Source organism: Amaranthus tricolor, chromosome 13 (assembly GCF_026212465.1).
Source record: "Amaranthus tricolor cultivar Red isolate AtriRed21 chromosome 13, ASM2621246v1, whole genome shotgun sequence".
NCBI lineage: Eukaryota > Viridiplantae > Streptophyta > Magnoliopsida > Caryophyllales > Amaranthaceae > Amaranthus > Amaranthus tricolor.
The window spans coordinates 2677997-2700570 of record NC_080059.1 but is presented as its reverse complement, the minus strand read 5'-3'; the positions used below and the strand labels follow the sequence as shown (position 1 = coordinate 2700570).

Here is a 22574-nt window from a genome sequence, read left to right as displayed (position 1 = left end):
TTTATATTGTCTTTTACTTTATTGAAAATTTATTTTTTAAGTTGTGTTGAAGTTAAATTTTATCATACAGATACATGTCTGACGGGCATGTTTCAAATACATTAGGTGTGGGAGTATTGGTGTTACAACTTTTAAGTATAGAATCATGAAGGAAAATTAAACAAACCCTTTTGCAAGAAGAGAAAGTTTTGATAAGAGGAATGGAGGTGGGTTTAAGAGTAGATTTTGTACATGTAAGAAGAGTGATGGGTGGATAAGAAGCAATTCCTCACATTGGCATCATATTGTTGGCCATTATATCACTTCTCTTATGACCTACTACTCATTGCCTTTTGAATTTGATTTTTAATAAAAACCCAACAATTTTCCATTCCAAAACCCAAATTCCCATCAAAATTTTCCACCCTCTATCCTAGGGTACTTGTAAAATCACTATTTGAGCATAGTAAAAAAAGAAAAACTTGTGGTATTGTTTTGGCCAAGTGCTAATATGTACATAGTGTGTAGGATAAGGGGTGTGTAGTGGTACATGAGGTGTAGGTTAGAGCATAGCACTTCACATTGATCACTCAAAAGCAGAAAGAAAGGATTAAAGAAATGAAATCAAAGTAATTCAAAAAGCTACTCCAATTTTTTTAATAATACTCATACAAAAGCAAGCCAAAGATCAAAACTTTGGCTCCAATTTTCTATTTTACCCCATGAATAAAAAAGAAAATTAAAAAAAGGGTCACTTTCTGTTTCTACTTTTTGAGAATTTTCATACTTTAAAGAGTGGGGGTGATGGAACTGATTGATGTTCAGAGGGTTGAGTTACTTGCTCAAGAACTTCCTGTTAAAAAAAGGTTCAAGCTTTGAACTGGGAAAAGTTTGTAACTTTCATTCAATTTCTACAGATTCAGAGAAGGATTTAGTGGTTTGCAACTGAATTTGCTTCCTTTTAATTAAAGTTTCAGTTTTTTAATCTGGGAATTGTTGTTAGGTCTCTAGGGATTACAATTATTCCACATAATTTCATTCACGCTATCTTTTTTTCCTCTAACAATGTCTTCTGATATTAGTTAAACTAAAAGCATCTTTCTGTTTTGGAGTAAAGTTGGGATCTTTTTTGGTGAATTTTTGCAATATCCATATTGTGCATTTGTGCGTAGGATGGAAAATTGTATGAAGAAAGGTATTTATAAGGTTAATTGTGTTGTGGGTGTGATTAATTTTGTGAAATTTCTGTCATTTTGAGCTATTTGAGAGTAATTTGATTGGAAGTACTGCTAGGGTTTGTGTTTAGGGTCTGTGTTTAACTCAGATGGGGAGAGATTGCTTGCTGCTACCAACTGTTGGACCGCCAATAAAGCGGCGAGCAGGGTTGAGGAGGAAACAGGCAGGAAGAGGTTCATATAGAGGAAGCTAGATTAGAGAATTGAGTTAATTAGGTTGGTACTTTTGTGTGGCAGATTGACATTTATTAACTAACAAACCCGAGTTCACGGTGCGAGTGTTCTTTAGTTGAGGGTGGGAGAAGGGGTGGGGATTTAGAGTTTGGATTTGCTGGTGAGTGAAAAGATGACTACTCATTTGCAACAATTGCTTAGGAGCCTATGTTGGAATTCAGAGTGGAACTATGCTGTATTTTGGAAGCTCAATCATCGAGCTCGAATGTAAGCTTTCCTTTTCTTCTTGATGTTGATGTTGTGATTTACTCCTTTATTGATGTTTAAGTATTATTTCTATTTGATTACTGTATGAAACTGAACAACCCCTTTGTTGTATGACAAGGGTAAGGTTGTGAACCCTCCAAACCCCGCCTAGGTGGTTGCCACCTGATGGCATTGAGGTAATGAAATGTTGTAATTATTGTATTTGTGTTGAATTGTTAGTAAGATTATTGGAAGTTTTAGGTTTAAGTGGAATTTGAGTTTTTGATCACACGCTATTCCCTTATGATCTTACCGCAAAATATGGTTGATAAAACTACATCATAACATATTTTGTGATAACATTGGAATAATGTTGCTTAAATGGATGGTAAAGTTTGTCAAACAATGGCAAGAATTACTTAAAGAGCTATCAGTTTGTTATATTAGAACATTTGTCAAACTAATTGGCATCTCTAATGCTTTATTTGTGACACAAAGTTTTGAATGTCTTGGATGAGAAGTTCATATGTTCACACATGTTTATTAACTATCTTGTTTGATAATTGCCATTTCGGTGAATGCCCGTTATTAATTTTAACGATGAAATTTTAGTACTTTTTTTACTTGAGCAACTGAGGCCTCCTTTCTAAAAATCTACACTTACCCTCCTTTTCTTTAATAAATTGGAGATAGCTGTTTGCACATCACAATCCAACTTGCTTCAAGAAATCGTAGGATGTTTGTACATTAAAATCAATCCTGTGAAACTTATTCCAGGGTCCTGACTTGGGAAGATGCTTTCTACAATAATAACTTTAAACTTGATCCTTTCGAGAGTAAAAGCTTTGGTGAAGCATTTGAAGGCTTGCATGATGGGAAGGTTGCACATGATCCTCTTGGCCTGGCTGTGGCAAAGATGTCGTATCACGTATATTCTCTTGGGGAAGGGTATGTTTTGCCTGTTTTTAGCCCTTTGCAGAATCTCTTTGCGTTGGTCCAAATAATAATTCGTTTGAAGATTGAACATGTTCCTTCTTTGTGGAGCCTTGTTTAACATAATCTTGTGAACAGAATTGTTGGCCAGGTGGCTGTTACTGGGAAGCATAGTTGGATTTTTGCCGGCGAACAAGCAATGAGTTCCGACTCGCCACCGGAGGTGTGTTGCTATTCATAAAATGGTAGTTTAGTTTCATAAACTTCTCTAGGCTTCAATCTTTTCTCTAGAAAAACCATTCTCGTATTAGCGCTATTTAACTCAATTGGAATTGTAAACTAAATTTCGAAGTTGCAACTTTGGTAATGCTTTTTAATTTTAACCGTCGGCCATTTTGTAATCTTGTTTAGCATCATTATTCACTAATTTCTGTATGTATCTGTTCTTTCTCCCTCTCAGCCATGTGATGGATGGCAAGCTCAGTTTGCAGCTGGAATCAAGGTTTGGTTCATCTCTAAGATTTTTGTTAAAGTTTCATAAGTGGCTATGTTAATTTGGAAAAGATCATGTTTTATGATGTATTTTTCTGTGCAACTTATAGTTGCTGGATCAACATGTTCATAAATTGTATTTCATTCTTCTGCAGACCATTGTTGTCGCGGCGGTTGTTCCACATGGAGTTGTACAGCTTGGCTCTGTGAATAAAGTAAGATGTCAATTCTTTTTTAATCTCATATCAAGTAGGCAAGTAGTTGATACAATGGTCCAGTGTTACATGATTCACTAGTTAATTTGCTTTTTAAATTCGCGATTCGCTCAAGATGGCCCAAAAATAGCCGACCATTATTCGCTTATTGTGATTCGCGATTCTCGAGAAGATTAACGAATCATGTGACATTGCAAATGTCAGAGTGATTTGTATTTACTCATCTTCTTGCATCCTCTAGTTTGTAGATAGTATTATAACAATCCCTACGTGTTCTATTCGAGCTCTATAGATGTCAATGTCATTGTAATTTATCTTAGGATAGGTAAGAAAATACAGAAATGTAACGGCTTGCATCTAATTCAAATAACATTAGAACTTATACATGTTCCATTGCCCCAATGCCATCAAGCGGCTCCCACCTAGGATGGGGTTGGGGTAAGAAGTACGCAACTTTTTCCTTATTAGTGATAACAATAAGACTGTTTCCGATTAACCCTTGTAAGCAAGCATTATATTAGAATTGCTCGTGATTTAATGAGCCGTTTACTATAGTCCGTTATAATCTAAAACCAAAAAACTATAAATCCTTGCCCTGTTGAACGATATAGTGGGTGTACGCAAATTTACCAAAAGTATCACCTGGTTTCGTGAGTCTAGAACCTTTTGTGGGGCCTTTTTGCAAAGTCTTAGGCTATAGCTACAGATTAAGTATTTGTAAATCTAAACTTCATAACTCATAAGTAGCACCCAATTCGCAATGAAGCTCTATGATCTATAAGGGAATTATGAGGTTGTTCTAGAAGAAGAATTGGGAAAATGTTTTGTTCAACATCTTATTGATTCACACTTCATTGAATGACATTGTATATTTTCTTAACCCTTAAAATTTCCTGGACATAGGTTGATGAAAATTTGCAGCTGTTGACTCATATTCGATACGTATTTTCGTCTCTTCAAGAGTCAGTATGCCATATCCAGACTCCAATACATAGCAGTCTGCAGAATGTGTTACATATGGTACGATGCCCTCTTCTCCTCTTCCATCTGGAATATTTTTTCTGTTTTCACCTCTTAATTTGGCTATAATTTTTTCAGTCGGATATACCTGCAAGAAATTTTAGTCCAGTTATCCCTCAAGAGTGCTTACTTGATCTTGATAAAACGACAAATAATGGGCTTATTCATTCAGTATCTGGAAGTCAGCATTCTATTGATCAGCTCAACGGCTCGAATTGTGGAAGTAAGAGTTACAAAACTCAAAATGGAGTTATAGGTGCATCTTCGCAAAGTTGCATAACAGAAAATAGCGCTGTATGTGACGTTAAACTTTCATTTGAGAAGTCCAAAGTACCGGATCATTTGTCTGAGGAAAAAGTTGAAAAGGTGATTGCTTCAGATTCGGTAGAAAAACTGAAGGCGGAAAATAATGTTGAAAATATACAAGAGTTCAGTTGCTTGGATGGTCTTGGAAACTTGCATTCATCCGTCATGTTCTCGGCTGGAACAGAGCTGCATGAAGCTTTAGGACCTGGGTTTTTAAAACAGTGCTACCCTTGGTCTTGGGAGACAGAAAATTCCGAGGAAAGATTTGCTTCTCAGATGCCAGATGCTGTGGAAAGTAGCCTACTTACAACAGATTCTGGCACGGATCATCTTTTAGAAGCCGTTGTGGCTAATTTTTTCCATAAGGATGCTGCTTTTAAGAGCTCAAAGTCGCTCTCGACATCTGAATCTATGTTAACGACTGAAAAAATGCCGGAGCCATCTATTGATACTAGCCATACAATAGGTTCATCTTCGTATTACTCGATTGGGTGCTCGTCACTTCTAGAGGATAGTACACAGAACTGCTTGAACTCTTCAGACTCTTGTAGCATTAGGTCTTCAACTAGCGCATATAGAGAACCGTTGGCGAGGCCAGTTGAACCGGGTAAGCCTAATAAAAAGAGAGCTAGACCCGGTGAAAGTTCTCGGCCTAGACCTAGAGATAGGCAGCTTATTCAAGATCGGATTAAAGAGCTCCGGGAACTTGTTCCCAATGGATCAAAGGTATGTTTCCTTCGGTCTTTATGCGAAAATGATGCTATTCAGATTGAATTTTCAAACATATATTGAGATCCTTGCTATAATTTTGCAGTGTAGCATTGATTCATTGCTAGAGCGTACAATCAAGCATATGGTCTTCATGCAGAGTGTCACAAAGCACGCCGACAAGCTTAGTAACTGTGTTAAGTCTAGGGTAAGAACAAACTAACGAACTCTGTGTTCCTCTCTTAGTCTCTTTCTGTGTTTCTCGGACTCATCATTTTGCTTCACATACCCGTGTCCTATCCTTGATTCTCGGCATTGGTATGGCACTTAGACACTTCATTTTAGACTTATCCAACACTTAGACACGTTCCAGTATCCAACATCAGTTACTGAGTCTAAGTAACATAGGTCTCTTTTAATCATCTCAATTTCTCGTTGATCAAGTCATGTAATTGCTGCATATTAACTGAAGATGCTGCTTTCTATACATGTTTAGTCCCAAATCTTTAAATAAGGAAGATTGAGTGCGTCTTAATTCATTGTGTAAAAAAATTGAACGTGACTCCGTATACTTGGATATTCAGGGTTGCAGTAATGAAATGGGAGCGTTAGGTCCTGGTTATGAGCAAGGGTCAAGCTGGGCCGTAGAGGTTGGAGGCCATATGAAAATCTGCCCAATTGTAGTAGAAAATATCAATATGAATGGGCAAATGCTAATTGAGGTAGGTGTATTCCGCGTATATATCATTTCAGTGATGACGATGCTTCAAGAATTGTTAAATGTCACGTTATGAGCCATTCAGCCATACAATTGGAAGCTCACCCCACCGTTAAATATTATTTTGGAACTTATACTTTGCCTTTTGCATTTATAGATGTTATGTGAAGATTGTGATCATTTTCTCGAGATAGCCGAAGCCATCAGGAGTTTGGGCCTGACTATATTAAAAGGCATGACCGACAACCATGGAGATAAAACATGGATGCGTTTTGTGGTTGAGGTAAATTCTAGACCCAATAACGTGAACTGACAGCTAATGTATGTTAGAAGTCTTTAGCGGGTTGTAATCAAAGTTTTCATATAATATGTGCAGCGTTTCGCTAATTGAAAAATAAATATTTGGCATTGCAGAGTCAGAGCAACAGGAACTTGCATAGAATGGATGTCTTGTGGTCACTTGTCCAGCTATTGCAATCAAAAACTACTAGTTGACGGCTTTTGCTCGATTGGTGTCAGCAACATCGGTTTCGGTGCTTTCTTTGAAGTGCTGTGAGTTGTTTTGTCATGTTTTGCGACAACTGCTTATTAAACATGTTTTTTTTGTGTTTTGGATTTGCATGCTCCCTTTCAAGTATGAATAGTTTGTTAGAGAAAAGAAACCCCGAAAATACCGAACAAATGGATCTTTTCTGTTTACTGTTTGTTTTGAATCTTCTTTTTTATTTTTGGGTGAGAATTGTAACCCGCCTGGCCCATGTAACACTTTACAACTTGTTAATGAATCTTATGTGCGCATTTTGATTTCACTCTCTTTTCTCTAATACTCGGCTAGTCTTTTTCGTTCATATTATATCATGAACTGCTAATCATGGACCTACCCTGACTCCAGCCCCAAGCCCCAAGCCCCGCCCATGCACAATTATTGGTTCTTAACGTGGTCTGACCATACACCCATACATGTTTAGCTCTAATCGGTAAATCTTTTAGGCTTTTAGCTATGCATCTGAAGTCACCGCGCTTTCTTTTACTACAATTGTTATTTATTTGACTCTTAACATAAGTGGTAAAGAAACTATGATTTGATGCAAAATCGAGTTTATCTATAACTCAAAATGGGGAAGGGCTGGTTGGCCATTAAGCCCTTTCGTCCGATAGTAGGCTAGATATTCGGTGACGCTTGTTCCCCTATACAACGGACTGTTTTCTGATAGAATCTCCTCTATTGGCTTGTAGTTTTCGTTTTTCTTCTTGGTGCTCGGATAGAAGAAACATGCAGCTGATACCCTTGGACAGTTTTTCCCTAGACGCACTCGGTGCTCAACGCTTTTGAACTTTGCATTTGTGATCAACTGCATAGTCATGAACATTGATACTTTAGTTTTGAACCCAGTTTATGCTGATATAGAGAACATGCAAAAGTAAAATACATTGTAAATGAGGTTGAAAAAAACTTCAGCTGTTAATCCCTAAGATTATAGTCATGGTTATAGTTATCAGCCCAGCATCCCGGACAAAGACAGGGTCCGGGTGGGGGAAGAGGTAGCGGACAGATCATACCGTACCCCTCAAGGGAGAGGATAAGAGGAAAGCACGCAGGCAATTAACCCCCAAGTAAGGAGATCCCAGCAAAGGGAGAGATGAGTCACCAAAAAATCCATAAGAGAGGTTACTTGCAAAACACAAAACAAGCTGGACTAGGATTGGGCTGTTAATCCCTAAGATCGTGTTTAAATAATTGTTTACTATGCCAACCTGCATTAAATCTCCGAGATGGATTGCTAAAGCCCCTGGCCGAGGTTGAACATTGATCCATTGACCCTCGTGTAAGATTTGGAGGCCACCAATGTTGTCTTGTAGGAGAATCGTCATGAAGGATGGATCGCAATGCTTTGTTGCGCCTAAGGTTAGGTGTGGTTCTGGGCATGCCGGATAGTAGTGGCACACCAAGTTTGCAGTTTCCATGCATTCTATCTTTGCTAGATACTCTTTGTGAAGCCCTAAAGCCTCTGATAGTACCTCAGATAGCTTTTTCTTTAGTATTAGTATGTTTTCCATATACCTGGTTATTGCTTCCCTGCAAATTCATTGCTTCATGAAAAGCCAATTTTAAGCTATGATACTTGGACAAGACAAATGTTTGTAACACTATTCTGCTTGGAAAAGTTAAGACAAGGGCATTTCGGGGATTAGGGTAATTGTTGTTACCAACATAGAATTCCTCATCATCATCATTGCAGGAATCTCTCTTTCTGAGAATCTTTCTCTAGCTGAGAAACTTTATAAACCGCATTCTTTTTTATATGTATGGTTCCCATCTTCCTTCCCTCCCTAAACCCAGATCATAGTTCCTATGGACGGGATACACTGGGTACGATGATGATGATGAGGATTTCTATGCTGAGAACAATTATTGATTTCAGATTTCTCTGTTCTGAAAAATTAGTTTCAGTTTCCTTTTTAGTCGGTTTCATTGAATTTGCTCAATTTTTATTTTTATAATGACTCATACTCTTTCCTAGTTTCTTCTAGACGTTTTACATAGCTTTTCATTTTATTTACACATTTACCTACCTTTTCATCTCATTCACTTCTCTCTGTTTTCCCACCAAATGCTTATGGGACAAATATGGTGGGACTCACTTCTCTCTGTTTTCCCACCAAATGCTTATGGGACAAATATGGTGGGACAAAGCGAGCATGAACAAGGTAAAAGTAGTTGTGTCTTGTTATTTTTTAAGCATATCAATAATTGTTATCAACTTTGTTTTTTTTTTTAAACTATAGAAGCATATGGAAGACATCCTCCTTGTACGAAATGTTGCTTAACTCTAGTAAGAATTCTTACCTGCAAATAAGAGGCAGTTCTTCAGGGTTCAAATCACCATCTTGGTACTCACAACTTATAGAATCCCTCCAATTAGCAGCTCTAGATACCAAGAGATCTCCATTGCAATAATATCGAACCTTTTGCGTAAGATCACGCGTGTAGAACCTAGTTTTCTCGTGTGTAGCCTGTTCGTGAAACTTTCGAATACCTTCCAACACTTCCTCCATCGCTTCCAATGAGATCCCGTGATTTACAAGCTGGAAAAACCCCCACGTTTGTGAAGCATTTCGTATATCCTTTACTATCTCTGAACCTTCCCTACATCCGTCATCACCAAAATCTATCACCGGGAACTTTACTGGAAGGCATGAATCGCTATTCGACGATAGATTTTCTTGTGGGTGAACAAAGAAACGAGGTATGCTCGATATACCCTTGTCGATGAGCCCTTTAACTCCAGCCTTAGTTTGTTCAAATGCTTCGACCTCTTTTTCTCGATCATAGATGAATTCATGGTCGAGGATAGTAGCTTTTTCCATAGTTTTGAGTTGAATGAAGATAATCTAGGATTTCTTGGTTTTTGTATTGATGTTAGAGTAATAGAAGACAATGGCTACCTCTTTGGTACGATCAACTCTTATCAATCTTCAATAAGTAACAAAAAATGGGCAAACTTCCAAAGTTAGAGATGAGGTACCCACGTTTTGGCCTTTTCCTTTGGTGGCAATCTTGAACCAACGTTGTATATTTTTGAAAGTTCAATTTCTCACATATTATTGGTAATTTATGTTAATATAAGCACCATGATGTTGACTAGTTTGTCTTTTTTGAGTTAGTAGCCAATAGATTATATGACATATCTTAATCCATAGGCAATCAGTTTAAACGGGAATTCTATTCTATAGTTGTACTAGCTTCAAAGTTGTTTTTGTTAGACCCACCAGTCATGAATGATTTGCAAAAATATGATATTGTCCATTCGAATCAAAACCGTCTCATAAGGCCGTATACTGATTTGAAATTAAGTCACTCATATACTTATTAACTTTTTCTTACTCATTTTAAATGGGACTTGAAATGTATACTCAACAGAGACCAAACAAGCTCTAGCGAGCATGAAATATAATGTATATCAAGTTGTGGACATTGAGTTAGTTATCATTCACACTCATGCAAATTGCAAAAGCTCTAGCGAGAATGAAATGTACAATGAATGTATATCAAGTTGTGGACATTGAGTTAGTTATCACACTCATATGCAAATTGCAAACATGAATTTGCTACTATTTACTTCAGAGATTATACAGAAAAGTGATTGGAAGTGTTTTTTTTAACGTTTTGTGTGTCATGGGATGAAATTCATGTGCTATGCTTATTGATTGCTAACTAAAATTTGGAGGCGCAGATTGGACACTTGCTAACAATTCCTAAGCAAGAACTATTATTTTCGGAAAATGATTTCATCATCATCATATTCAATATCCCGCTTGAGAGCATGATTTGAATGAGGAAAGTGGACTAACAATTCATACCCATACTCCCTTCACAGGGAGAACTAGAGGAAATCGATCGATTTTACCCCAAATAGAAGAAATCCTGCATTAAAGGATATGAGTGGCAACGTTGTCTCGAGATTACACCAGCTTGCAAGGAAAGACTAGGTCAACATAAAATAACATGACAATAATATACAAATAAAAGATAAAAGATAGATAAAATAAAGCCACGTTGAGAGAAAAAAAAAAACAAAAACAGAGTTGGGAAGAAGCAACTACACACTAGGTCATGAAGGCAACTGGCGAAATTAATAGTAGTCTAAGATATGGATCTGACGTCTCCAACTATTTCTATTACTAGTCAAGTCCGCAGAGAGGCTCAACTCACTCAAATCTTTCTTTATTTGCTCGACCCACATTTTTTTAGGTTTTCCTCGATTTCTCTACCCTCCACTATGATGCTTTCTTTCCTTTTAACGGGAAAATCGAGAGTGTTTCTTTGCACATGTCCAAACCATCTTAAACTATTTTCATGGATTTTCTCAGATAATGGAGCAACGCCTAACTTCTCTCTAAACTCTTTGTTCTTGTACAAGACGGTCTCACTGTGAGAGACGCGTCATACATAGGTTAAATAGTCAAATAATTCAAATTATTAGCATATAAACTTTTTGTTTCGAGGTCATCTTACTAGTAGACGAGCTCTCATAAGAGTAACTCATTTGGGACTAACTTAATGAATTAGGATTTATATGCTTATACATGCAGACAATGAACATCAGAGGAGGTTCTGAGCATGTTCAACATGTTCGACCACACTGGGCCTCGAAAAACTAAGAGTTACGTATATGTTAAGTTTTTAAAGATACAAAATTCTTAGAAAGATATTATAATTATTGTTATTAAATATAGCATTAAAAAAATTTATCAATTTTGCTCCGCTCCTGAGTAACATGATCGTTTATACTTATAGAATACACTTTTAAAAGATTAGAGAACCATTTCATTGCCCAAGCCATCAATTCAGCGCACCCGAGCAACACAAAATTACTATTCCCCCTTCGGATTTATTTATTCCTAATTTTATTTATCGCCATCTTTTTTATTTTATCGCCACCTCCCCTAATAAAATTACGAATTTGTCCCTGGACTTTCAAAAGTACAACTGTACTTAGGTCGAGTCGCACTTTTTGTGCGACTGGTATGAACAAATATATTTTTTTAAAAAAAAAAATTCGAATGAATTTGTTTTGTTTAATTAATTTATTTTTTTAGTTATTGTTATTTAATAAATATTGTAATACATTATATTATGATAATGTTGTTATAAGAAGTAGTTTTGAATTTAAATTCGAATTAATTTTAAAAATAAATAAATAAACATCAGTCGCACAAAAAGTGCGACTGTACCTAGGTGGAGTCGTACTTTTTGTGCGACTCAACCTAGGTACAGTTGCACATTTTGTGCGACTGGTTTGATTTATTTATTTTTTGAATTTTGAATGAATTTATTTTGTTTAATTAATTTATTTTTTAAGTTATTGTTATTTAATAAATGTTGTAATACATTATATTATGATAATGTTATTGTAAGAAGTAGTTTTTAATTTAAATTTGAGAAAAAGAAAAAAAAATTAATTAATCATTGAAACCTGATTACCTGGAAAGACAACACGAATAGCTACAGACAAACCCTCATCCCGATCCGTTACGATTATGTTGGGCGTCTGGACTCTGCCGTAAATACCCTTCAACCTCTCCAACACTCAAGAATAAGACACAACCATCTCATCTCGCATCAAACAGAACGCAACAAAGAAGTTGTGATTCGTTGGTGTCATTCCAATGAATTCGCAAAGGGGCCATTTTTGCTTATTCGTTTTGTAAGTTGTGTCTATCAACACAACATGGGGCCACGAACGTATCATTTGCATAGATGTTGAATTCGCAATCAATAATCTACTCAATTGCCCCTCACTATCCAAGTCTGTCCAGACTACATAATTATGCTCCGTGGCCATATATAGACAGTGTTGAAAAGGAGTCCTACCATCCATCTCTTCCTTCCTTATTGACTGTCTTACATTATAAATTTGATTCATATTAGCAAAAAAACTAGGATAATTCCTTCTAATTAAAGTCATTATAAATGCTGGTTGCATGCCAGTTGCACTTAGATCTCGTATGTGCTGTCTAATATCGACAGTCATCCTATTTACTCTTATTTGACCATCTCTGTACATGAAGAACGGGTGGTTATGTCTTTCTTTTTCACCAGGAAACACTTTAACCGTCCAAGGTCTTTCCCCTGTTTTACGACTACTTCCTATAATCATAAATTTACACCCACAAGTCCTACTTTTAGAACCAAGTCGGGCAGCATTGTCTAAGTTATGCAAATCACCCCTTATATTACCGTAGCGGTGACATCTTAAAGTACAAACTCACTCTAAATAGTCCTTCCTTTTGTTTATATGAAGCACGTGTAAATTGAAAACCAATTATTAGTGCTATCTCATCAGCCCAAGCATGTAAATCATCTACAGAATCAAATTCTCTATCAGTAACAAATCTATCAGAATAATCTACATCATCCCCTAAGTTTTCAAAGTCCTGCAAATAATATTAAAATATAATAATTATCATAATATAATAACATATTAAAATATATGAGTAAATAAAATCATTTATTATAATATTTAATAAATAATAATAATTTAAAAAATAATTATAATAAATACGAAGAATTAATTGTTTAAAAAAATAATTAAACATTGAAGTAAATTATTTAAATTCAAATCTAATTGTTATAATAACATTATCATAATATAGTAATATATTAAAATAAAATAATATATTACAACATTTATGAAATAACAATAACTTAAAAAATAAATTAATTAAAAAAAATAAATTTTATAATTCGAATTTCAGAAAAAAAAAATAAATTTATAGTAGTCGCATACCTAGGTCCAGTCGCACTTTTTGTGCGACTCGACCTACGTACGACTCGACCTAGGTACAGTCGCACTTTTTGTGCGACTAAAAAAATTCAACACTAATTATTATAATAATATTATCATAATATAATAATATATAAATAAAATAATTTATTTCAACATTTGTTAAATAACAATAACTTAAAAAATAAATTAATTGAACAAATGAAATTTTATAATTCGAAATTCAAAAAAATAAAAAAAATAAAAAAATTTTGAACCAGTCACACTTTTTGTGCGACTCAACCTAGGTCCATTCGCACTTTTTGTGCGACTCAGCCTAGGTCTGGTCGTAATTTTTGTGCGACGGGCTTTTATGGAAATTTTTTTTCTTTTTAAAAATTTCAAATCGATTAATTACTTACCGAATCATTATCATGCTCGTTTTCGTATGCCATTGTTGTTCGATGTACGGTTTTAGCTTGATTAAGTTAACGTAGTGTTTTTAGAGAGATAGTACCGTGTTTGAATTCGTATATACTACAACACCTTTGAAAATTTAATATATATAGAGTCGCGATAATAATGTTATTAAGTGATAATAGTGTTATTAAGTGCGATTTACATTTGTTAAACATGTTTTAAGTGCAGTGGCAATTTCGTAATTTTTTAAAGATCAGGGGCAAATTCGTAATTTAATTAAGGGGTAGCGATAAAATAAAAAAAAGTGACGATAAATAATAACACCCTTATTTTTAGAACCTTATTTTTAGAAATATAGAAAAAAAATATGGCTTTTAAAAATATGAAGAATTTCATGTCACCCCTAATTATCCTTATAAGTGTTAAAGTACATTATACATAATATATCAATTATATGACCTTAATCATAAGTTTAAGCTTTTAGTTGAATTAATTTATTGATATTTAATATCAGAGCCTACATGACAAGAGGTCATGGATTCGAATCTCAACAACCTCTCATTTAATGTGAAATATTTAGCACCAAACATAAGGAGATCATATGCTGCATTCATACTTCTAACCCAAAGGGCTTTTGTGTGAAGAGACGTGTTAAAGTATAGTAATATACATATCATGAGGCATCAATCATAAACTTTTAATTAAATTGGTTCCTTACTAATAAGAATTAAAGAAAATATACATGCTCATTGCTCAATTGTCAATTCGTTCCTTCATTATTGCTATATTAAATACTTTAATTATTATTTTATTTTTGAGTTCTACACATTAAAAAAAAAAAGAGTATAAATAATTAATAACTGCTACAATAATTATTATTTGAACAACTAATCAAAAGACTAGAAAATTAATAAGTTTCTCAATCCTCACGAATATATGCAAAGGTAAGCTAATTTATTATATCTTCTTGCTTTCATATGCAAAACTTTTAAGTGTGTTTTTAGTCTTTTCTGAAACCAGTGAATTAAGAACTTTGAAGCTTTGGAATGAAATTCTGTTTCCACGTGTCGTTGGACTTAAAAAATGACCAAATCTGTTCAAAATCTTCAGAGCAAAAATGTTAATTTGGGTTGTTTAGAATCTTTCATGACCTAATATATTTTGTTTTATTGTATGTTTGTTGCTTTATTTGTTTTTAGTCGGTAGTTGTTGGTAGAATAAAATAAAAATAAATGTGTACTAAATATGTAAATCCATATAAAATATATAAATGAGTCTCTGGTGTGATTAAGAAAATATCTAAAACTAGTATAAAAACTCTGTGAAATTATTAGTAAATTTAAATACCCTCTCAGTTCTCAAATGTTATTTTTATTTAGAATATTCTACTTCAAAGAGAGAGAATTTTAATTAATGATTTTAAGATCTCGTTAAATTTGTCTCAATACATATTTTTTTATTATGTATTTTTTATGATTTTTTATCATGTGTATCTAGAGATATTAATGTTTAAATAAAGTCCAACTGATAACATATATAACTTCGGGGGAGATCCTATACCTGGCTATAATAACTTGCACAGCAAGCTAAGGGAAACAGACAACAGAGAAGTGCAGAAGAACGCATGCCTGAAACCTTGATTTATATGCCGTGGTCAGAGTCCAAAACTCCAAATAAAGTGGAGTCTTGTGTTGTATTGATTTTTACGTAATTTAAAATTTATTTTAAGGTTGAATTTGATTATAAAGTCATGTAAATATCAGATTATTGAGTTTGTTTTGAATACCTTTAAGGCTCTGACCGAAACTAAGCCAATGTAGATTTCCTTCTCAAGATTAATTTGCAGTACAAATAAATGAATATCAGAAACAGACAAACAGCTCAATTATGGATATCATACTTATTAGATTTTAAATGAATTGAAAATGTCAACTCATACATGAAAGTATCATCAAACAATGCTTAGTAATTTTGTGCCATCAAATTCCGCTCACGTGGAAGTCATTTAACAGCACTGGGTAATAAAATGTCGTTATTAAATAAATTGTTGGTAAAGCTTAAATCTTGAAATAAGGAAGAGCTTTGGACCCACAAAATCCATGTAAACTGTATTCCTTGAGATATTCAGCATGAGTGATTTCTTTGTAGAATGCAGGATTGTTATCAGACAAAAGTTCCTTTATCGGTCCATATTTTCGATCTTTATTTCTACCATTTGGATAGAAAAAACACGCTGCTGACAACCTTGGTCCTTTCCGATTTGCTAGCACTCTATGTTCAGCGGTTCTTACCATATTGTTGGTTATCAACTACACGTAAAACCAAAACACAATGTTTAATTTAGTCCAAGAACGTAATAACAACGGTTATCAATATTATCGAGATTTAAATTAATTCTTAAATTTGAATTAAAAGACCTTAATCAAAAGTTATACCTGCAACATATCACCTATTATAACAATAAGTGCTCCATCCAAGGGTTTCACATCTATCCACTGATCCTGATGCAAGACTTGGAGTCCATCAATATCACCTTGTAACAAAATTGTGAAAAAATAAGGGTCTGAATGGTGTGCTGTGCCTAAAGTCATGTCTGGCTCAGGGCAAGCAGGGTAGTAATGCCCGACCACCTTTCGAGCGTCCATGCATTCCATTAGTTCAAGGTGGTCGTGCTCTAGCCCTAAAGCCTCTGATAACAACTCGCTCAGCTTCCCTTTTAGTTCGATAATGTGCTCGACATAATCAGACATTCGTTTCCTGCACAATCCATTACATGCCCAAGAAAGAAACAATTATGACTTATGATCTTGTTAACAAACCAGCAACTCAACTAAAAGCTTAAGTTGATGCATAATAGCTAATGTTTGAGGCTTCAAGATGTGTTATATACTCTATCAGAGCTCCTCACACGAGAGTCCTTTGGACTAGAAATGTTGATGTAAGGTAACCTTAAACTCATGACCTAGGTCTCTGATACCACGTCAAGAAACCATGTGATACCCCGGATTGAGCTTTAAAAAGAATTGATAGACTACTCAATTAACAAGGTGCATCTTCTTTTCTAAGAAGTCCATTTGCTACTCCACAGTTAAGCGTGTTTGATGGGAGAAATCTTAAAATAGGTGACATCATGGGAAGTTTTCCCGGGTGCGCGAGATTGAGGTCAAAGTGTGCTAAAAAGACTGTTTTTTTTTTTCTGTGGGGCTAGTCTAGAATTTGCATGGGGTAGTCACTAGCGGTCCAATAGGCCGAGGTGTTACAAACAACTCAACCAAAAGGTTAAGTTAATGGTTGAGGCTACAAGATATGTTAAGTAAACAATATTCAATAAAATTCAGTTTGAATAAGAGAAGATAGGAAAATTGAAACCTGCAAATGAGAGGTAAGGCTTCAAAATCAGCTCTCGTGTTCTCAAACTGACAAGCAATTGTATCCTTCCATAATGCAGCTTTATGAGTAGAGTGAAGAGTCACATAATACCACACTTTCCTTGAGGAATCATGAGAATAGTATGCCTCCTTCATCTCTTTAGGCTGCTCGTGAAAATCGTACACACTTTCGAGCATGTTTTTCATGACATCCATCAGAACCTCATGGTTAAGAACCTGAAATATGCCCCAGGACTTTGATGCTTGTAACATTTCGGTCTTGATCATGTTGCGCCTTTTACCTTCATAGCCTTCGAGATTGATTATTGGTACTTGAAAGCCTACATGATTCGAGCCCTCTTGATCGAAACGATTTACATCATCTGAGTAAAGAAATATTCTAGGGACCTTAAGGATTCCAGAATCTACTAGTCCTTTTACACCAGCTTTTGTTGACATTAGTTCATTCAATTCCTTCTCCTTATCATAACAATTTAACACTTCTAAGCCTAAACTCTCTGTGTTGTGCTTCATTTGGAGCAATGAATGGTTTCAAAGGGTCAAAGCTTTAAATGCAAAAAGAACAAGAAAACTACAAAATGTTCGGCGTTTGATGATCAATCAGACATCTTTTCAACACAAAACACTAAAAGGAAAAATTTTAGTCATAAGGTAGTGTTGCGTACTGCAAGGGAGAATCTAGGCTTGGGTCTGCATAGGCCATGGTGAATAAATAATAAAACATATAAGACACAAAATGATGATAAATTTGTTATTGAGCTTGTACACAATAAGATCCGCATAAGAGGGGAGTTGACTGTACACAAACCCGATGAATTGGTGCCTTGACATGGTATCAGAAGCCAACGTGACAAGAGGTCACGGATTCGAATCTCAACCACCCTCATTTAAGTGGCGTCTATGCGCATCCACACTTCTAGCCCAATGGGCTTTTGTTTGAGGGGGGCGTGTTAGAGTATATAACATATCCCGAACCATAAGCTTAACATTTTGGTTGAATTGATTTCTTGACAGTTTCATCCTAAAACAAAACCAATAGGAGCATTAGTCAATCAAGCTTATATGTTAGTCAAACTTTCTCTAATTTTTCCATGTGGGATCAGATGAGGGTTATTTTTCCAACAGATAGTCTGATTGATTCAATACACATGTAAAGATAAGTATCCGACCAGCCTTATATTACTATCCTGGATTTGGCTTTGTGCACAAGTGCAGTTGGTGATCAGATGTAAGCATATTCTTCCAATTAATTATTAATATAGCACCTGAAAACATCAATTGTAGATGCTTGATGCATAAAAAACAAAATGGTTTTGGAATGTTTAAGGGTGAATAGGAACAAGTAAAATATTTTTGAAGATTTGCATTTTGCTTCTTCAGATACTGTGTTTGTCTGTATTCAGTAAATGATTGTAGGAAGCATGCTATTTTAATCTACCCAAAGGTAGTGGTTATAACAGATATAATTGTTTACTAATCTTTCAGTTTTCTTTAAGCTGTTATGACAAAGTATGCTGTCAATGAGGCTTTATATATACCAAGTTGATTGAAATTTAGGCCACTAAACACAAAGAATCAAGAAAGTGATTTTAAAGAGAGATTTTAACCTCGTTTAAAATCAACTCAACTAAAAATTTAAACTAATAGTTGAGGCCCAAAATATATTATGTACTTTAACATGTCTCCTCACTCGAGAGCCCTTTGAACAAGATTTGTAGATGCGGCACAGGTCCTCCACATACCTAGCGCTAAATATTCCACTTAAATGAGGGGTGGTTGAGATTTGAAAATGTGACCTAAACATTGGCTTCTTATAACATATCAAAAGCTTAAGTTGATGGCTCAGGCCTAAAATATGTTATATACTCTAACATACCTTTCTAACATTAAAATCATCAAATCACTCTGTCCATTTGAAATTGCTATTACTCAAAAGCTCACTCATAGAAATAACTAATATAGCAATTTTAGTGGAACAGAGGTTGTTTTCGAAATTCTATGTTGTTACAGGATTGGCTCTTCATAGCTTCTTAGGTTCTTGTTTAAGCAGTTACTAAAAAAGGAAAGGTGACTTGACTTGGTTTACAGAATATGTATATTGTATACAGAGGTTTAGATTTTAGAATACCTACAAAACATGATTTTGTAGTGATCTTTTGGCCCGGAAGATTTGAAAAAAATAAGACATTTTAACAACTTATGTTCTAAAATAAGATCCGTAAAAACTTATTTCTCAAAATAAGCGTCCGTACATCCAAACCACTGGTTTGAATAAGTCGCTCTTAGTAACAGCGAAAGAGGAAAAAAAAAAGAAAAATAAAAACTCCAAAGTCGCTGTTAGTAACAGCGACTTAATGTTTTTTAAGTTTTTAGTTCTCAGTTACTTCCTCATTTCAACCTACGAGATTAAGAAGTTATCAGTTAACCTTAAAGTCGCTGTTACTAACAGCGACTTTGGGGTTTTAATTTTTTTTTTTCCTCATTCGCTGTTACTAACAGCGACTTTGGGGTTTTTATTTTTCTTTTTTTTTTTTCCTCTTTCGCTGTTACTAACAGCGACTTATCCCGAGGCTAGGCTTGGATGTACGGACGCTTATTTTGGGAAATAAGTTTTCACGAACCTTATTTTTGGAATTAAGTTGTTTATTTATCTTACTTTTTTCAAATTTTCCTTTGGCCTGTAATGTATTTTAAGGCTATAAACTTGTAAGCTATAACCACCTAAAATAGACCAAAATAAAATTGCAAAGAAGCTAAGAAATTCAATCTCAAAGTTTGTAACTACATTCTCTGAATTGTATGCAATGGTGCCAAATATAGTCTTGTATTTGCACTATGCTTAATACCCAAAACGATAGTTTTGTTCTTATTTTGACAATTAGTTATGATCTTTATGATGATTGTACTCTACATCGAGAATCCGTAAGAGGGATAGATTTGAGTCTGTCTAGATTACATCTTAGGTCATTTGATTAAGAATTGTGTAACTTATAGCGCAAAAAAATGGCAACCATATTAGTTTAGTCCATAGGTGAAAAAATTGTTCAACCTATTTTATACTATTATCCAATATTCAAGCATATTTTGTAATACATTGAGAAATTAAACATAATTTCATTAGATTGTTGAACTGTAATTGTACGATAAAGATCACAGCCTTGTTTTTGCTAAGGATGAATGCAACATATCATGATATTAACACTGGCACCGGCAGTCCGGCACTGCGCTAGCTAAAGGTAGTTCTGTCCGGCAGGGTACTTAACATGAGCTAGCTTGTACGTGCTTTTGCGCTAGCAAAAGGTAGTTATTTGCTGCCAGTTGAAGTGTTAATCATTATCCACGAGTGAATATAATATTTAAATAGGAGTTAATATTTATAAATGTGCATAATAAAAAAATTAAAATAATAAAAATATATAATATGACGTATTAAGTAAAATTGCAGTTGATTGTTTTTTCTTTACAAATAAAAAAATATTAGAAAAAATGAATTCAAAAATTGTCATTAAAAAATAAAAAAGTATAACTGAGATATCAACACTTTACAAAGTGCATTGTATGTATATTTTGAGAAAAATTTTTTTTTTTATAACACCTGATTGATTAATAAGAGTCATATGATATTTACATTAGAGATAAAAATTAGCATGTACATAACAACTTTAATCAAATATATTTAAAATTTACAAAACTACAATCGTTGTATCTGAGATTTGATAATCTGAATATCCTCTTCCACATCGTTATTTAATACAGCCTTCTACGAGGGGGTAATTGCAATTTTAGTATCTGCTACGTCATCGCATTAATTTCTATCAACAAATCAACTAAAGACTAAAATTCATAACCCCAAACTCTCACGAGGAGAGAGATTAAAACCAATATATGGGTATAATCAACCTAATAAATGGGTAGAACAACTCTCTTACAAGGAGAGAACAAATACTTATTCTAATCATATACAAAAAGCTTAAAACGGAGAAATTAAGGACTTACCATCAATCAAAAGATTGATGATAGCCCCAAACCAACATAGAGATTAGGATTTTTTTAGAGTGAGAGAAAAAGAAAAAGGGCAACTAGGGTTTCATAAATAAATACACAAGAAAAATTAGTTACAAGGTTATATCAGTTGTCACATCTTAAATTAAATCGCGGATTTAACTAATCTCACATCCGTAGAGTTTCATTCAAGATTATAATTAGTCATACTTGATTCATATAGCAATATAATTGAGTGATGCTCATTTAAATAAAGTCCAATTTTTTAGCCTTTATCATTATTTAAAAGCTATTTTGATTAATCAATATCAAAATAAATATCAAAAAGTCAAACTAAAATCAAATTACAAGTGTAAGGATCAATTTTGGACAAATTTAGAAACTTTATATGATTCCCTATGTCCAAATTCTTCAATCACTTGCTAAAACCAAGTTGGCATCCTTTCTTAAAAAAGTTTTTTTGTTTTTTTTGTGGTGAACCTTTCTTAAAAGTTTATTGTAGTTACTACTAGTTGGTTCATTGGACTTTTTTAGGCTCCTATCTATCAGTATCACATTCTTAAAAGTTCAACACCTTCTTAGTTATACTAGTAACTCACAATTTACAATGTAATCTAAACCCCCAAAGACAATTAAATTGATTTCAAACACAAATTTGTTTGCCAACAAATCCAGAAATTCTCCAGGTAACGCACAAAATAAGCTAGAAAACCACCAGACGACAAATTAATATTGCACAATTTATGAGCTCAACAAGGATTTGATTTCTAATTCACATGTCAAGCCTTTGATATGTGGATTCATATTTAATTTTCAAAATTTATGAAATCAGAAAAAAAAAATTAAATTAAAAGAGGGGAAAAAACAGAGAATGATCAGACAGTACGAATACAATAAGGCACCATCATTCTGGTAAATCAAACCAATAGGGAAACAAATTGTTCATCACTTCATTCTCTTTGCACACCAATAAACTTCTTTTTTCAAATTTGAAGATCAAAGTTAACATTTTAATAATGTAGTCGAGTCGCCAATAAAAAGAAATTATATAGAGCAAGAACATAACCAAATCTGGCAACCTAAAAATAACCGATTCATCCTGCAAGGTACTCGAGTCTCGTGGATGCAGTAATCGATTCAAATGAAATTTTTGAAAAATGAAAGAGATTAGGTTAAGTAAAAAAAGATTGAAAACAAAGAAGTTAGATTTCGATCAGATAGAGCTAATACATCAAAGACGTAAAATGTGGTTTACAGACTAACTTCACTATTCCATAAAATGTGCGTCAATTGGTAAAATACTTCAGGTCTCAAGCTATTCCAATACATTGCGTAAAGAAAGCTGGAGATCTCCGTCAACGACTCAATTTTATCGCACAGATGATGGACTAAACAGGGGTTTTTACTTTCACCTTTTCAGCCTTCAACCTCGTGCCATTAATTAACTTAAGTTTGAGGACCATAATCTG

General features: G+C 34.3%; 3 protein-coding genes and 1 non-coding gene across 6 annotated transcripts; 1 reads left to right on the top strand and 3 right to left on the bottom strand.

Annotated features, from left to right (window-relative positions):
- The first annotated feature begins 84 nt into the window (after nucleotides 1–84).
- LOC130798591 (transcription factor EMB1444-like) lies at nucleotides 85–7401 on the top strand. Of its 2 annotated transcripts, XR_009039077.1 has the most exons (12): nucleotides 252–1655; nucleotides 2412–2582; nucleotides 2706–2790; nucleotides 3028–3069; nucleotides 3215–3274; nucleotides 4178–4294; nucleotides 4373–5326; nucleotides 5415–5516; nucleotides 5893–6030; nucleotides 6184–6309; nucleotides 6441–6578; nucleotides 7263–7401. XR_009039077.1 is itself a non-coding variant. In XM_057661645.1 (11 exons), the coding sequence occupies exons 1-11, from the start codon at nucleotides 1561–1563 to the stop codon at nucleotides 6519–6521; spliced, it is 1971 nt and encodes a 656-aa protein (XP_057517628.1). In that variant the 5' UTR covers nucleotides 85–1560; the 3' UTR covers nucleotides 6522–6968. The 2 variants fall into 2 exon arrangements, 1 of the variants encoding a protein (XP_057517628.1); XM_057661645.1 differs by lacking the exon at nucleotides 7263–7401 and having other exon boundaries at nucleotides 85–1655; nucleotides 6441–6968.
- Nucleotides 6731–9395, bottom strand: LOC130798592 (1-aminocyclopropane-1-carboxylate oxidase homolog 1-like). The gene is made up of 3 exons (XM_057661646.1): nucleotides 8875–9395; nucleotides 7782–8103; nucleotides 6731–7378 (listed from the first exon to the last, which is right to left on the bottom strand). Exons 1-3 carry the CDS (start codon nucleotides 9393–9395, stop codon nucleotides 7130–7132), a joined length of 1092 nt encoding a protein of 363 aa, XP_057517629.1. The 3' UTR covers nucleotides 6731–7129.
- Nucleotides 9396–15590: 6195 nt separating this feature from the next.
- Nucleotides 15591–17683, bottom strand: LOC130798590 (1-aminocyclopropane-1-carboxylate oxidase homolog 1-like). 2 transcript variants are annotated; one of them, XM_057661644.1, is made up of 3 exons: nucleotides 17084–17683; nucleotides 16150–16471; nucleotides 15591–16023 (listed from the first exon to the last, which is right to left on the bottom strand). In XM_057661644.1, exons 1-3 carry the CDS (start codon nucleotides 17614–17616, stop codon nucleotides 15772–15774), a joined length of 1107 nt encoding a protein of 368 aa, XP_057517627.1. In that variant the 5' UTR covers nucleotides 17617–17683; the 3' UTR covers nucleotides 15591–15771. The 2 variants fall into 2 exon arrangements, with proteins under 2 accessions (XP_057517627.1, XP_057517626.1); XM_057661643.1 differs by having other exon boundaries at nucleotides 15772–16023; nucleotides 17078–17677.
- A 4291-nt stretch (nucleotides 17684–21974) lies between these two features.
- On the bottom strand, nucleotides 21975–22061 carry LOC130799059 (small nucleolar RNA Z102/R77). Its single transcript, XR_009039205.1, has one exon. It is a non-coding gene; the product is annotated as a small nucleolar RNA Z102/R77 (small nucleolar RNA).
- Between the last annotated feature and the right edge of the window lie 513 nt (nucleotides 22062–22574).